Source organism: Pteropus alecto, unplaced genomic scaffold (genome assembly GCF_000325575.1).
Source record: "Pteropus alecto unplaced genomic scaffold, ASM32557v1 scaffold103, whole genome shotgun sequence".
Lineage (NCBI taxonomy): Eukaryota > Metazoa > Chordata > Mammalia > Chiroptera > Pteropodidae > Pteropus > Pteropus alecto.
Window position 1 is genome coordinate 8165255 of NW_006436288.1, and position 16646 is coordinate 8181900.

Genomic DNA, 16646 nt, shown 5'->3' on the forward strand with positions numbered 1-16646 from the left:
CACTTAAGAACATATATTACATCAACAAACATAACCAGTTCAGTTAGATTTTCAGGGGGACAGTATAACTTGGACTTCAGGTTTATCAAATTGGAACTTTCCTATGAAACTAAAGCCATGCACAGGGTATGCTTGATTTGCCATTAAAAGATAATTTCATTCAATTGCCATAAACAGAAAATCAGCAAGAACAAAAGAAAAAGAACTTACCTATTGTGCTAACTCTGGCTGAAGGACTAGCTAATGCTGCTGGGACAGAGGCTTTGAGGGGGCCTGCCCCACTGTTTATTCTCAGAGCTGGCATATGGGGAGAGGTGGGTGATGTGGGTGATTTGCCATCAGAGGTCTTGGGTTTAGCTGATAGGTTCAGTGGCTGTGCCACTTCATCCTGCAATGATTATTAGAACATGAGCTGTGATAAGGAAAGGCTGATTAAAAATGTCTAGAAAAACACAGGTATACTGCTTGTCATTTCCCATCAAATTATTCTACCATCAGTGATCTTAACATTCAATGTTAACATTACAGTATTTGGTCAGTTGTCAACAATGTCACTTTCAACTATGTATTATGAAAAACCTTTTGTATAAGATAAAATACACTATCCAGAAAGCACATGAGTAATGTTGCCTGTAAGAAATATTCTTAAAGAGATATTACTTGTACTATTCATTTATATTGAGAGACAATGCATAGTTCATATAAAATTCTGATGTAGATAGGTTTTTTCCCAAACTTTGAAGAACAGGGGTTGAGTCTCAAGCATCTTTGTATCCTGGCGCTTAGGTAGAGTACCTGGAACATCCATGATGGAGAAGTTAAATGGTGTGTATCTCTGATCAGAACTGCTCTCCAAATTAAATACAAAAAAGAAAAGAAAACTTTCTAACTGAAAAAAAAACTTTCTTAGAAAATAATCTCTTTTTCTTAGGTTTCACAACACTTTTGGATTTGATCTAAAAATAAACATAATAAACATTACCCTAATATGCACTGTTTATTCATATGTAACACTGTCCTACATACTTAACATTACATTTTTTAAATCCCAATTTGTCTTCCAGATTTTTTTTTTAGTGCACTACATGGTGATATAAAGATCTATATGTGGTCAGTTCATCAGGTATGGTGCTTTCCAAATGTTCTATGCTTGAATAGGTCAAGTTTACATAGTTTACATTATACCTATATAGTTAATATAGGTAGGTATAAAACTATACCTATCTATATTAGCCTTATGTAATTTCATACATACAATTTATGGATATAATCATCACTCAAATGTTTATCATAATATATAGGAATCAAATAATATTGACATTGTATCACTTTTGTTGCAAATTGAGAAAGTCATTCCTTTCCTGTGCTCTAAAAATTGCAATATTGTGACATGTTTGTACTTTATTGTTTACATTATATCCAATTTTACACAGGTATTATTGTAGAAAAATAGTTTCTATTTAGCTACTCTTATTTTCGTTAAAAAATATACCGGCAGTAGCAGGATAACTTGTGAAACAGTTTAGAATCAAGTGGTGTAATCTGGTGACATGGAAGTGTTAATTAATATGTACAAAATTTCATGTATATTTTTACCAAAACCATTGAAATAAATCACTCTATAAAAATGATAAAATGGTATAATATGGCATCTATTTCAAGTTTATATCTTTAAAAATGGTTTACTGCTATTAGATTCTATGGTTAACTGCACTTAGGAAACTTACGAACAGGCTAGGGAAAATTACTCTTTAACAATTTTTTTTTTTCAATTCTATTTTCTGATTCAGAGAAAAGAACAGTTATTTAAAATCCATGAGATAATTCAAATGGCAATCTGAGATCATGTTAGATGCATAATAAATTAAGACCATTATACTACATTTATATGGATTCATAGAATCTTGGAAGGAAGTTAAATAAGATAATTTCATGACTGGCTCAGTATATAATTTTGAAAAGTTTACTTTAGCATTTTAAAAAGTACAGGGGACAAAATCATCCCTAGCTCTTTCAATTTGAACATTTAGTTGAGCTAGTCAGCCATAATCCTTTTATATGATGCTATGGTTGGCAGAAACCCAAGAGTATTGTGTCCCTTTTGTCCTATACTCTAATATGGATGGCTAATTCTCAAAATGAGGTCCTTGGACTAGTACCATCAGCACCACCTGGGAACTTGTTAAAAAGGCAAATTCTCTTATCATGGAGACTTTGGAGGTGGGTTCCAGCAGTCTGTGTTTTAACAAGCATTCCCAGGTGATTCCGATGCACACTAATGTTTGAGGGACACTGCCTTACATAATATAAAGAAAGATTATTTAAAAATATTTATTAGGTTTTGAAAACTTTTATGAAAATTTCCACAATATAAGGAGGTGACATTAAGGAAGTGTAATATTATTTCAACCTTTAAAATTTTGTTGGAATATACCATATGCTAATAATAATACACGACAAAATACACCAAAACATGCATATGCACGATAAACTAAACACTACTGAGATTGAGTGAGTCAATAAGGATTAGAATCTAGATTTTTATCCCTGTTATTTAGCCAAAATATCCTTCAGACAGGAGCTTCACTGACTGTTTACTAAGCAGCTGTGTATATTCTAAGCATTTTTCTCCCATCAAATGTTCTATCTGCTTACTACCTTCTGTGTGAAACTTCTGGCTTTTGTCATGACAACCTGAAAACTTCCTCTGACAGCATCACAACTCTTCCAAAAGTTTTCAGGGGATACTTGGAGAAATTAAAGGTGGCTGTTTCACTTGACTGTGTAGAAAAAAAAGAGCAGAAGAAATATATTCCCAGAGATACAACAGAGATTTATGAGCACAGAGGAAACAGAATATGAGGGTACGTAGAGGGGAAATGGTGGTGTTAATGAAGATGATGCAGATGTGGGTGCTGATGGGGTGAAATGTCACTGGCTTATCTTTAAGCACTAAGAACTATTATATGCACATACTGAAAAATGGCTACCCAAAGCGGAGACCCACTGGAACTCTGAATATTCTCCTCCATTCAAGGCATCACAGATGTCTGAAAGTCAAAAAGTGCAAAGCCCCAAGGACATAATAGAGGTTGACAGTTCCAAAGTTGATAGAAATGTCATTCATAATTGCCTTTTCATTCTCTTTTATTGTGTGACCAGGCTAATGGTATATTAATAAGAACCCACATGCTTAATCCTTATACTACTGGTAACTATATAAATAATTTTGACCCATTATATGATATTATTTTACAATTATATTCTTTGAATAATTTACTGAGTTATTATGCCAAATTCCTATTATTAATGAAAAATATAAAATTACGGTAGTTTCCTATTTTCTATTAATTTTTATTTGACTAAATGAAAATTCAAAAATCATAACTATAAAATGGAAGTAGACTATTTATGACATGTATTCTCATAAATATGAATATGCACAATAAACACCAAAAGTAAGGCCTTTTTTACTTTTTTATTTGTGATATCTTTTTTAGGAAAAATTTAAAAGCTTAAGATTATTAACTTGTATTTTGACAAATAAAGCATATTTAAAAATTATAAAAAATAATTTACATATAAAAGAATGTAAGTGATTTTCAAGGTCAAGAAAGCATTGGAAAAGATTTCTATCAAGTTCACTATCAAGCAGTGAGGAAAGCAATTTCCTTTTAGTTATTTGTCCAATTGTTAAATGATATTGCTAGTTGAAATTTGAAAATAGTGTGTTTCATATTCATTTCATTTATATACAAACTGATAGGTAAGAAGAATCTTATGTATCTGTTGAGGAGCTCCCAACTTGTGTATGATAAATATAAAGCAAGCATATAAGTAATTGCATAAGTAAAGTAAATGTGTAAGCTTATGTAGCGAGTTTTAACTAATAGAAGGTTATTATTTACATTTGTAGAATTGTAAATATTTCAAATCATTTTTTTAATCTTCAATACTGTGAAGTAATTAATAACCCGCGAGAGGAAACTTAAGCTCAGAAAGTTCTAATGAACCCAGGTTTTTGGACTCAACATACAATACTCTTCGTTTCCATGACAATTTTTAACTTAAAATTTGAAAGATGTCTGTGAAATATAATTTCTGAAATTCAGGCCTAATCATATAATACTACTACATATAAGCCACATAAAGGTCAATATACAAACAATAAAATGAATACATATATTTGCTATTTTATACATTAGTTTAAAAGTTAAGGCACAAATTGTTTACTTATTTTGATTTTTTATGCCTCTCTGTTTTCTATGCTATAGAGCATTGAAAATTTCCTTCTTTAATTCTAAAGTGTTTTTAACTTAGACTATTCTTTAAGGAAAATATGAAAGGTTCATGTGCAATATACCAGAAATATAACACTTCATACAATAATGTGCAAGAGAATATTATTTTGTATATCCAATTACAAGTTTTTGGAACCTATTCATGTTATAACTTTTCCTAATAGAGTATTTTATAATCTTAGTTTTCTGGGATAGAATGCAAAACAAGTACAATACAAACAAATATAATAGTTCAGGCATGTTCCATTTACTATGGCTATCATAACTTGTCTGAAAGCAAACATTTCACTTAATATCAGAGCTGTGGTCACAGAACTAAAAGTATTACGGATGTTCTAATGAATTTGTATACCAGCCAACGAAAAGCCGCTACACATATAAATAATAAATTAGATTAAGAAAAGAATTTGACACAAACATACAGCCTCAGATGCACTGAAGAAATACCAACTCATCGTGAATGAAAGGATTATTCCATGTAAACTTAGCAAACACTATAAAATATAGAGTTAAAATATATTTCATTTAGATGGTTTTCTAATAATAAGCTTATTCTAGGAAAAACATGTTACACTAACATAATTGTATAATATTCCTAATTTTGTAATGCACAGCGACCAAAAACATTTTTGATGTTTACTTAAAGAAACCAAACATAATTTATAAAAGAAAAATTATTCTCCAGAATCCTGGAGGGCTACTTCTCTCTCTCCAGTTCTCAGCCTTCATTCATTCTTTGATAAGGAATTTTAATAGAGAACTAGAAAATAAGAATACTAGTATCTTAAAGAAGTCTACTCCTTTCTTTCTATTTGCATCCTTGTCCTTCACAACATGAAAACATACCCACGTGCCAGGCTATAAGATGCACCACCAAGGATATGCAAATGAGTGTATCCTCCAGAAGAAAAACTTCACATCTTCATTCATGCTCATTACCTAATTGATGATCTAGTTTACATCATATCACAGTAGTCTCTTAAATCCACTTCCTTAAAAATTTACCTAAAGTAGTTATTGAAAATCAAACATTTATTTCACAGTTAAATTTATAGCAATCTAATGGCAATGAACAGGAACACGAAAATTTATTCAATCATTCATCCATTCATTATTTATTGAATGAAATTTCAACTATTTATTAATTCCTGTTATATGATAGACATTACAAAAATGCAAATCACCTGACCTTGAGGCATGTGGCTTCGAGACTTTGGTTTTGGATGGTCAATGATAAAGGAGCAAAGAAATGCATTTACTTTTTATTTTTGAGACCTAGGTGTACATGTATGTGGAATTGCATTTTATTTACATGGAATTCTTTGAAGACAGTTTTTCTATGCACTTAGTATATTATTTCATTTATAAATACGCTTTGATTCTTTAATAGCCACATAATGATTGAAATAGATGTATAAATAATTTCAGGCTACTTCCTCTACACAATTTGAAAACGGTGATTGTCCTCATAATGATCATAAACAGTCATGTGAAGTAAGTAGCAATAACAACATATGGGGAAGAGTAAAAGCATTCGTGAAACATGTTGCAAAATTAATCATACTGCTGCTATTATCCTCTCTGATGAAATAATCATATTAAATTAAGTAGGGAAGTTATACGACAGGCTGAACTGCATAATATACACTGCTGCTACATCTCTCTTCTCCAGCTTGTGGCCACATTCATCTTTTCTCCTCTTCTATCCCTCTTATTCACTGTGGGTGCCCTCTCTCAGCTTTCCCACTCAAATAAAGCATTTTTTTCCTATAGTTCAGTAGAGGATTACTAGAAAGAAAAACAAAACAAAACAAAAACAACAACAAAAACAAAATAGAAATATAACGAGGATCTCCAAAAAGACTGGCAGGTTCCTAATCTTTCCTTCATGTAGAACTGAGATGAGGAAAGGTTTACATTTATGCGCAAGAGTCAACCAAAGTGATATAAGATAAAAACTAATTTTAACAATCTTATTATTTCTTTAGCCCCTGAAGAATTAGAAATCCTGCTCATGTGGCCACTCCAACTCCATACTTAATTAGTAGTTTCCTGTTATCCCAAAATCAAGCCCATCATCTTACAGAGCACATAGTCCTGAAGCCCTTTTCATGAACACATGCTTGGTTTTGGACTTACAGATTGCAAGATGCCTTGCTAACCAGCCCGATAGAGCTCTAGGAATTCTTTGATAGGTATTTTGCTATGTTAATGCTACTATTAGACTTGATTGCCATTTAAATGACAATCAAATTATTTAGCTGAAGGTAATATGTTCTAGCTTCCCATTTGGCTTCCTCGTTTTGTCATTTTACAGTTTTGCTTAACGTACACCTGCTCCCTTTAAAAGCGGATGTTAGTAGTGTAGTTGGGGGACAATTGCTTCAATGTGATAAATTACACATTGCTTTTATATTTAAATCGTTGGTCCTTTTAATTTAAAGGTATTCAAATAGTATTCATCATTTAATTTTTTGTTTAAAATGTCCCCCGTACCTTTTCCATTAATAATATTTTCTTTATTCATTTAATACCTCAAAACTGTAAATTGTACCTACGAACATATACATTTATATTTGAAAACAAATAGAGAAACAATAAAGAGCATGGCTCCTGGAATATCAACAATATTTCACACCTATTTTTTTATTTTTAAAAAATTGCTTTGAAATACCTAAACCAAATAATGCCATTCTTTCTACACACAAAGTTCTTCTGTGACAGTCAGCCTCCAAGACAGTCCTCCATAATTCTTGCCTCCTGGTATTTATACCTCTGTGTATTCTTCTCCCACAATAAATAGGGTTGATATACACAACCAATAGGATACTGCAGAAATGACAGTTTGACTCTTGATGCTAGGTTATAAAAGACACTGCAGCTTCTACCTTCTTCTTTCTTGGATCATTTTGCTCTAGGGCAAGATTTCTCAACCTTAGAACTATTGCCATTTTGGACTGAATAATTCTTTGTTGTGAGGGACTGTCCTGTGTACTGTAGGATGTGTAGCAGTAATCCTGGCTTCTACCACTAGATGCTCGTAGCACTCCTGCCCAAGTTTCAGCCATCCAAAATAACTCCAGACATTGCCAATTGTTTTCTGGGGGACAAAGTTACCCTTGGGAGATGATCCTATTTGAGAAGGACACTCAAATAGCCTATGGCAATGTTCAAGTGGAAGGAGCTAAGCCTCCTGCCAACAACCAGCACTTACTTGTTAGGCATGTGAGGGAGCCACTTTGGGAGTAAATAGACCAGTACCAGTCAAGCTTTCAGATGACTCCAGCCCCAGATGACAACTTGATTGCAACCACGAGACTCTTAGTTACATCTACCTGGTAAGCTGCTCCCAGATTCCTGACCCACAGAAACTGTGTGAGATAAGCATTTATTGTCTAAAGTCACTAAATTTGAGAGTATTTTATTAGGTAGCAATAATTAATCCATCCTCTATGAAATAAGTATGTATAGCCAATATACACTTAAGTTCTTAGGTGATTCCAAAGCATCTTTTTACCATTACCTCATTTTGTCTCCTATAAAAATACTTGTTTCTCATTCTTTAACCACATATGTGAGTATATTTTATGAATCTCCTTCAGCTTTATTTCCTTTGCAAAGCTAGATGTCACCATTTTTTTTTACCATTTCCTTTTCTTTTAATATTTCCTCTTCCCTCTCCTTAACATATCTAACTTAATAGCTTTTAAGATCTTACTTTTAGGTTAACTATCTAACCTCTACTTTTTAGTTTCAAAATGTTCTAAAAGTATAATCTATTGATAGTTTCTATATATTAATAAGAAGAATGTCATATGAGAAGATCTTTAGCTACATTGCCAGATAAAAACCTACTCATAGAAATTCTGTTAAATTTCTTGAACTATATTTGAAAAGGGGAAGATGGGAGGAATACAAGTGTCAACAATAATATTTGATGAGGACAGTTATAACATGAACCAGCATAAAATGTATGGTGTTTCAGATTTAATTTTGTTTAACCTCTGGTTCCTAGACAACTTCAAATTCCTAATAATGTTATTTTGTCCTATGGTATTCCTTACATCTGATGATTGCTACTATCTTTTTAAATGATTAACAGTTTACCAAAAGAAAGCACAGATTGGTAAGGTTTGATGTTAATACAGTAGTCCCCCTTTATCCAAGGTTTTTCTTCCCTCCTCCATTTCAGTTACCTGCTGTCAACCATAGTCAGACAACATTAAATGGCAAGTTCCAGAATTAAACAATTCATAAGTTTGGAATTGCACACCGTTCTGAGTAGAGTGATGAAATCTTATGCCATGCTGCTCCTGCTCTGTCTTTCCCAAGATGAGAATCATCTCTTTGTCTAGTATCTCCACATTATATATGCTCCTTCCCATTGGTCACGTAGTTGCCATCTCAGTTATCAGATTGACTGTTGCAAGTATTGTAGTGCTTGTGTTCGAGTAATCCTTATTTTACTTAATAATGGCCTCAAAGCACAAGGGTAGAGATGCTGACAATTTGGATATTCCAAAGAGAAGTTGTAAAGTATATGCATGAATAGGAAGAAACATAGAATATATAGGATTCAGTACTATGCACAGTTTCAGACATCCACTGAGGGTCTTTGAACATATCCCCCATGGATAAGGGGCACTACTGTAATCAAATCAGTTCTTCGTATTAACTTTTAAATGTAAATCTCAAAAGCTTTAAAAAGTTTTAGAGAACTGAAGAGATGGTCACTCCATGCACAAAAATAATTTTTTGGCACTACCTGATAGTCCTTAAATTCATAATTAAAAAGCATTTGTCACTGTTCTTTTCTTATTAGTTCCACTTGAAATATGTGAAAAAAAATTAATCAAGAACTACAAAATTATCAAGTGATGAAATGGATTAACAAAAAATAAATAAATAAAGCAGGAGCTCTCAAAGCGAAAAAGCTTTACAAAATAGACTGTAAGAAAATAGAAGCCACACTGATCAAATTCTACTACTACCTCCAAGTTGGGAATGGCACCTCTACCTGCACCTGGATGTACAGAATGAGCACTCTCATCTCTCTACCTGAATCTTAAAAAGGAATTAATATTAAAAGGACAGCAGAATAATATACATAACACCAATACAACTGAGTATAGACTGTGTGTCTCAGTGGGGTCACATAAAGGAGAGGTAAAAACATCACATAAAAGTCTATTATTCAGGAGGATAAACACTCATAAAAATATTAAAAGATTGAGTTTATCTTAAAACAAAGCAAACAAAATCAAATATTTTGGAAGACCCTCAGAGGGCTAAACAACTTTCCTTTCCAAAAATATCTGTGATTCTTTTAGATTTTCTAGATCCTGGGAAAAGTTTAGTCTGAATATAAGAAGATAGATTATCTTTAGATAGTCAATCTGAAAGAAAAGTAGAGGAGAAATAGAAAGCATAATGATATACATCATTTAAAACTAACTGTAATTAATTAAACTGAAGACCTCATTTCCAATGCTTATATACATGCATGTACAGGTTCTAATGGGCATAAATCTCTAATAGTCTAGGAAACTCACTATGACTGCCTAATGATTAATCACAGTTATGACAGTTAACCAATGTATTGGTGTTTATTTGGGAAACTTAAATAAGGGCTAAATTGTTTAAGGCACAAACCTCAGGAAGAATGGACATGTGTGTGTGTGTGTGCATGTGCGTGTGTGTGTGTGTGTGTGTGTGTGTGTGTGTGTAATGGGTTTGAAAGCAAATGAGATACAGAGCAAGGTGGTTAGAGAAGACTAAGGCAGTACCTAATTTTTACTGACTACAACAACCATACCACCATTTTGCATTAGTTGTTTTCCTGAATTGCTGATGGCAGAACAATCAGATTTTAAATATTTTAAGAAGACTACTCTTTAAGGGGACCTTTATGGTTGATCTGAGTACTCTCCCCTTTTACAGTACAACTTTCATGGAGGTAGGCATTAGTATACTGTTTTTATCATCTACACATATGCCTTAAATAAAAAAAAAGAATAATAAACATTGACTACTAAATTTTAATTACAAGATTAAGCAATGATTCTTGATAAATTCTAAGTTTTTCTATTATTTTTCATAAAATCTTTTAAAAATTCTTTACATCTACACACAATTCAAATGCCACTTTGACTAGTGAATAACAAAATAGGAGCATATGCTCTACCAGAATGTATCCCTTCACATTTAAAACTCTTCAAATGAATTCTTCTCACGACTTGAATTTCATAGCTCTCAATCTTCAGAGCTTTGCTCCCTTTTCTTCTTGCTTTCCCCTTAGGGCTGAAGGTTTGAAATCTTTGGGACCCACTGCTTTCTACTCAGAGAGATGTCAGCTAACAGAGGAGTTCCATTGTCAGGAACTCCTTAGCGACAGGCTTCCTATTAATTTAACTTTAAACTTTACTAGGTCAGTACATCCAAACTACAACTCTTTCACTCCATTCATTGCAGACAGTGAAAGAGGGGCAGGCAGTTATTGAAGATAAAGGGGTAAGAGTCCAAAGATAACTAAAAATAAAATTAAATGCAAAACTCACCTCTCTCACTCCCACTTGCTTTAACTCAGACTGATTCTCCCCCTTCAGATTAAGAGTGGCATTAGCGATTTTCCTTTCTGAATATAGAATTTAAAAAGTTGTCTCTTATGCCTTTTTTCCTCCTCATGTAGTAGGTTTATTCTTTAATTTGCTACAAAAGCATCTTTTAAGCGTTATTCCCAACATTGCTAATCATGGGAGAGAATGTATAGTCCATTTGGTGAAGCAGTGTACAGACACTAAATGACAGAACAGTTTAAGGCTATGTCAATTGCTAGGAAATTTTAACACTTAAAGAAATATCATTGTGATTAATCTAAAAGAGTGTCATGAAGGAAGTTCTTTTGAAATAAAATTATATTTCATTTAGCCTGAATTATTTAGACTGAATTCTTTGTCACAAATGTGGTTGATTCCCTAGTCTAGGACCAGGATTTAGACTTTGGATGTCAGGTATCTAACTTAAATGCAATTTTCAGAACTTTTCATAAGGTTATAATTTCCTAATTGTGTGGCTCCTAACACCAGTTTTTTGAAGAGTCTGAAAATACAAAAGGGTATCAAGGGCATGAGTTCTCAGAACATTAAGTTCTATAAAATTTGCCATTTGGAATTAGATGATTTTTACTAGAAATAAAGGTTATTTTTCCCCTCCTCAAGATATTCATCAAAAGTAATTATTTTCTAATTATTATTGACTTAAAGTGTTTTTTCCCTTTCTCTTCTTATAATTAACCTATTAGAGAGTGAACAAAAGAAAATGTATAATACATATCTAAATAATCACATGAGTTATGCAATTTTGACCTGAGAACTTCTGAAGTCAAAAGAAATATTGATTTTTTTAAGGAAATTTTGTCATTAAGGGAGCTAGTTTCTGAAAAGTAAATAAATGTTTATAGCCCTATTTACTCTTGGTTATAGAAATATTTTGGGGTAGTAGTTAAATATTATAAAACATATAAAAGTACATTTAATAAGTTTAGTAACCTAAAAACCAATAAATTTTTTAAATAATTTAAGTATTTTTATATCTTTTCATTTTTAATGCTGATTTTCTAATATTCACTTTACTTGCTGAAATCTAAATTTTACTTTAAAAGTCACAAAGCATCCTCATATATTTTGTCTCATTTTAGTCTCAGAGCAAGACTATGAGATATCATCAACCCACTTCACAGATAAAGAAACTGAGATTAGAGATATTCGAAGATTTGCCAAAAGTCAGAATTTTAGTGAGCTTGCGACCTGAACCCAAATGATAGGAGTATAAGCTTAGGCAAATTCTCAAGTTACCTCTTTAACATCTACATGCCAACAGGCAAAAGTATTGTTAAGCAATAATTTCTTTGAAAAATTAAACTAACCACTGCAATCTTGTAATTTCTACTTAATTCTGAAGAAATTTTTATATCCTGTTATGACACAGACCATACAGAGCTCAATTTGAGTAACATTACTCAGAACCCCTGCAAAATTTTTATAATACCAAATCATGACTATTTTAACAAAGTAACTACAAGTAGATTCCAAATGCATTTATATATCTGAAATACATATCAAAGGAGTATTTCAAGGAAATGCCATAAACATCAAACTATTATCTGAATGAGCCTATTTTGTTTCAACATAAAACACATGTCAATTTATATATATCCAAATACTATCTAGTCATTTCAAGAGGAACAAATATTGCAAAGAAATGATGAAGAGGATGAAAACGATTTTTAGCCCACCTACCGGCTTGACTAAAGGCTATGAATCCATCTCAGGTTTACTTCAAATGAGTTGTGTCAAAGGTTACCCACAGGCCATTTTATAGTGATTTATAGCTGATGTCTGCAAATCTCCTTTTATTTTAATGATAACCCCAGTAGAGTCATTAAGGTATTCTTTGTCTTCATGGCAGTGACCAGGAAGGAACTGATATCTTTAAAGAATTCCAAGGAGTGATGACTATTTATATAGAATGTCAGTTAAGGCCAGTTTTTATGTTGTGCCCTGAAGACAAAGTCTTTCTTTTTCTCAACATATTGAAGATGCTTAGCAAGATCATATATTCTGCCTATCATTGTTATACTATCAAATTCAAGGTATAGGCCAAAGAAAATTCAATGAAGATGAAAAGATTTGGAATTGAACATAAGGTAAGGGTCTGATTTTAATTATAATGATCTCAAGTTTGTATTTAAGCTCTCACAGAATAATGATTCTTAAGTGTCTGGATTGAGTTAAGCATATCATGAATCATGAGGAACTGCAAGATTGATTCATCAGATATTCATTTAAGAAATAATCAATTAAAATAATTAATGTGTAGTGAAACTCAGTTGTAATGCCTCATGTTTAATTTTTTTTCCAACCCATAATATTAAAATATTAATACATTTCACAGTCTGGATTATATAAAAGTTTTTATATAGGAACTGTAATGATATTATTACATAAGAGTTTGATCATATCTTTTAGTCTGAACTAAGGAGAAAGAATGAGTGCATTTACCTTACAACTGGCCTCAGTTTGAATGTTGCTTTGGGGGCACCTGATTGCCAAATAAAATGAATCTATGTTTTTGATCCTTACACTAAGAAATGGAAGATATATATGTATGTAAAATATAAACAAATATGTGAATATGTATAGGTGAGATATTTTCCTGCCATTTGAGCTAGATTGGCATAAAAGAGAAAGATAATCTCATAAAAATAAGAGAGGAAATGAAATTTTCCCTTCTGAAACTTTATTTGAACTGTCAATTAAACAATCTAACAAAACTAGCCAATATTTGTATAATCCTGTACTCTTCATTTCAGCATCCACTTAATTCTTCAGCATATGGAAGGGAGGCCATTCACTTGGAGATGTATTCACACTAAATGAACTCATAATGCTAATGTACAAACTAGAGTGCCAATTAATTGATTAACACCTGACCAGAATATTGCTGAGTTTTCTAAGGTAAACTTTCTAATTTCAAGTTACCTGAAAAAGAGAATTTCACACTCAGAATCAGGGCAAAAAGAAGAAAATAGTGAGTGCTTCATTCAGTTCATTGCAAGGACTGATAAATTATGTGTGCATAATTCCCTACAGATAACATCTCTACAATAATCAGAATGCTCGTATTTCCTATATTCAGTATGTCTCACCTAGACCAACAAGATAAACAATGACAAATCTTACTTTTAGTTTCTATAATATCACTGTACATGGTCTTTCTACATATTACAATAGCATTCAATGTTTCATTTTTCATAGGTACAATCATGCAATTCATGTTTCATTGAGATTATTCAAGTCATTGGTCTTCAACTTAAGGAGTACCAAAAGTAGTCATATGTTTGAACATAATATTTCGGCTTACTACCACAGATAGTTTGCTAATTTTTTTTGTTTATTCTTTTAACAGAACTAGAGCTATGATTATATGTCAAATATTATGCTTGGTGCTAAGAATAAATAAGATATAATCCCTACCCACAAGCGACTAAGAGTCATACAATCAAGTGTCATAAGGGTGCTGTGATTCTATGCAAGGAGTGTATATCTGTGCAGTGGGGTCACATATGATGGAAGAGCCAGGTTTATATTGAGGTGATCATTGAGATAGATCTATGAGTAGCCAGGTTTATATTGAGGTGATCATTGAGATAGATCTATAAGGCAAGAGGGAAAATGGAATGAAGAGGGCAACGCCATCCAGAGAGGTAGAATGACACAAACATAGGCAAAAGAATGTGAAATAACATGATACACAAAGAAGCGATTCCATTTGGAATACAAATTGCTGGGATAAGAGAAAGGAAAAAGTAATAAATTAGACTAGTGAGGCAGGTGGGGCTAGATCACAAATGTCATGGTAAAGGGGTTAGACTTCATTCTGTAGGTATTTTTGTCTTTACATTTTCATTCTTCTTAATTTCACTCCTAAAGTTCTAAGGATGCATTATGGTCAACCTTATTTCTTTAGAATTCAATAAAATCCAAAACTAAGTTTCTAAAATCTAACTCCTACCTATGTGTTTTTGCACAGGCTGGTTCATTTTCCTTCAAAAACCTTCTAAATGGATATTTTCTGGAAGTCTTTCCTTACCCTATTTCTCTTCAGGTGTGCTGGGAATTATTTTCCATACCTCCAGATTATTCTTTGATCAGTATTTAGCCCATTGTATTTTGGTATTTTAACTGTTTATTTGCCTGTCTTCCCCATTATATTGTACAGGGTGTTAACTACTTTTTTCTTTTTTTATTATTCTACCCCAGTGTATAGCATATTGTAGGTGCTCAAAAGATTTACTGAATAAACCTCAATAAATGTCATTTAATATCTTCTAAAAGTGACTCTAGAAACCTCATCTATGAATAACATAGTCATCATGTGATTTTTAAAAATTATATAAACCAGTTAAGAAATGTGTAGCTTTGTTTTAAGCAAAATGTAAAGTCTACTGCTTGGAATATGTCTTTTTCCCAAAGGAAAAAGTGTAAAGATCAAAAATAAGATCTCTTCCTAGTAGAAAAGATCTCATTTAGGATAAATCATATTTTATTAACCGTATTTTAAAACAGGATTCAAATATATTTTAAAAGAATATTTTAGAACTTTTCAAAATATTTCTTTTTGTCTCATTAAATTCTCAGTGTTTTATTTTACATGTCCAGAATTCTATAAAATAATATGGTTACACCAAGGACTTCAAAGTTCACCTGACAGGAGCTAAAAACTATTACCGAATTAAAAAAAAATTCCTTATACAGACATGTTCTCTTAAACCACGTTGTATTAATAAATGTAACTGCAAAAATAGATGTATAGTAAAAACCATATCACAAACAGTGATAACTGAGGTTTAAATTCATATATTTAAGATGGAGTTGTGTAATATAAACATTTAATCTAGTAAACAGAGATTGAGTGTGTATTATGAGCCAGCCACTTAAAAATCAATGGATAAAGAAAGTGTATCTGATATGATCAATCTTAGGGAATTGATCTTTCCTTCACATAGTTTGTTGCAAGTCCATAAATTATAGTCCTAGATGTAACAGATCAAAACTGTAGCTCACGGCAACTTTATGAATGCTAACAAAGACAAGCAAAAGCAAATTCAACAGAAGTTACCAAGAGGTTCTCTTAAAACTAGATCAGAACCATCATTTTTCAGAAAAAAATGATAGCATGAAAATCGTCACTAAAAATTCCATCATTTGACCTAAAATTCTTGTTTTGCTTTGTATTTATATAGGATTGACCTGAATATTGAGTTCTTGCTGACTTAAAATGAAACTTTGATCCTTAGAAGAGTTGCATAGAGAAGTACAGAAAACACAAATCTGTACCTATTTAAGAATATTCCTATAGCTGTCATAATGCTTTCATAATACTTCACAACAGCAATTTTCTTCTTATGTTAAGTTCTACTGGAAATACCACAAGATAAAAAGTTTTGCAGTATTTCACCTTTTCTATTTTAGGTCTCAATTTCTTTTTCTCCTGTTTATGAAATATCTACACTGCCAAAGTCATCAAAATTGCACAAGAAACCTTAATAGTTCAAATTATATAATAAGTTAAAAGAAAAGATTTCCTTGGTTATTGAAAGGACCAATTTTAATGAAAGTCTCATACAGAATCTCGGTCTTGATAATTGGTCTTGAAAAGAACTGCAATAGAGCTTTAATAAGAAATAGTTTGTGGTTTTATGAAAAAATATAAGGTCCTTAGTCTTTTCTGGTATTGCAAATAATGTGGGAGAAAATGAATTTTCATCTATTTGAGTATATATAT

General features: G+C 32.0%; 1 protein-coding gene across 4 annotated transcripts in view; it reads right to left on the bottom strand.

The window, feature by feature from the left end:
* The window catches only part of SOX5 (SRY-box 5), a 378734-nt gene that overhangs the window by 39727 nt on the left and 322361 nt on the right, over positions 1 to 16646 (bottom strand). For 2 of the 4 annotated variants that reach the window (XM_015589995.1, XM_006912686.1), the window contains one exon: positions 211 to 388. The exons of 1 other annotated variant lie outside the window; for it this stretch is intronic. In XM_015589995.1, the coding sequence (XP_015445481.1) occupies positions 211 to 388 (178 nt within the window). Of the gene's footprint in view, positions 1 to 210; positions 389 to 9800; positions 9865 to 16646 lie in introns of those variants that run through there. One more of the 4 variants, XM_006912688.2, reaches the window with a different exon arrangement.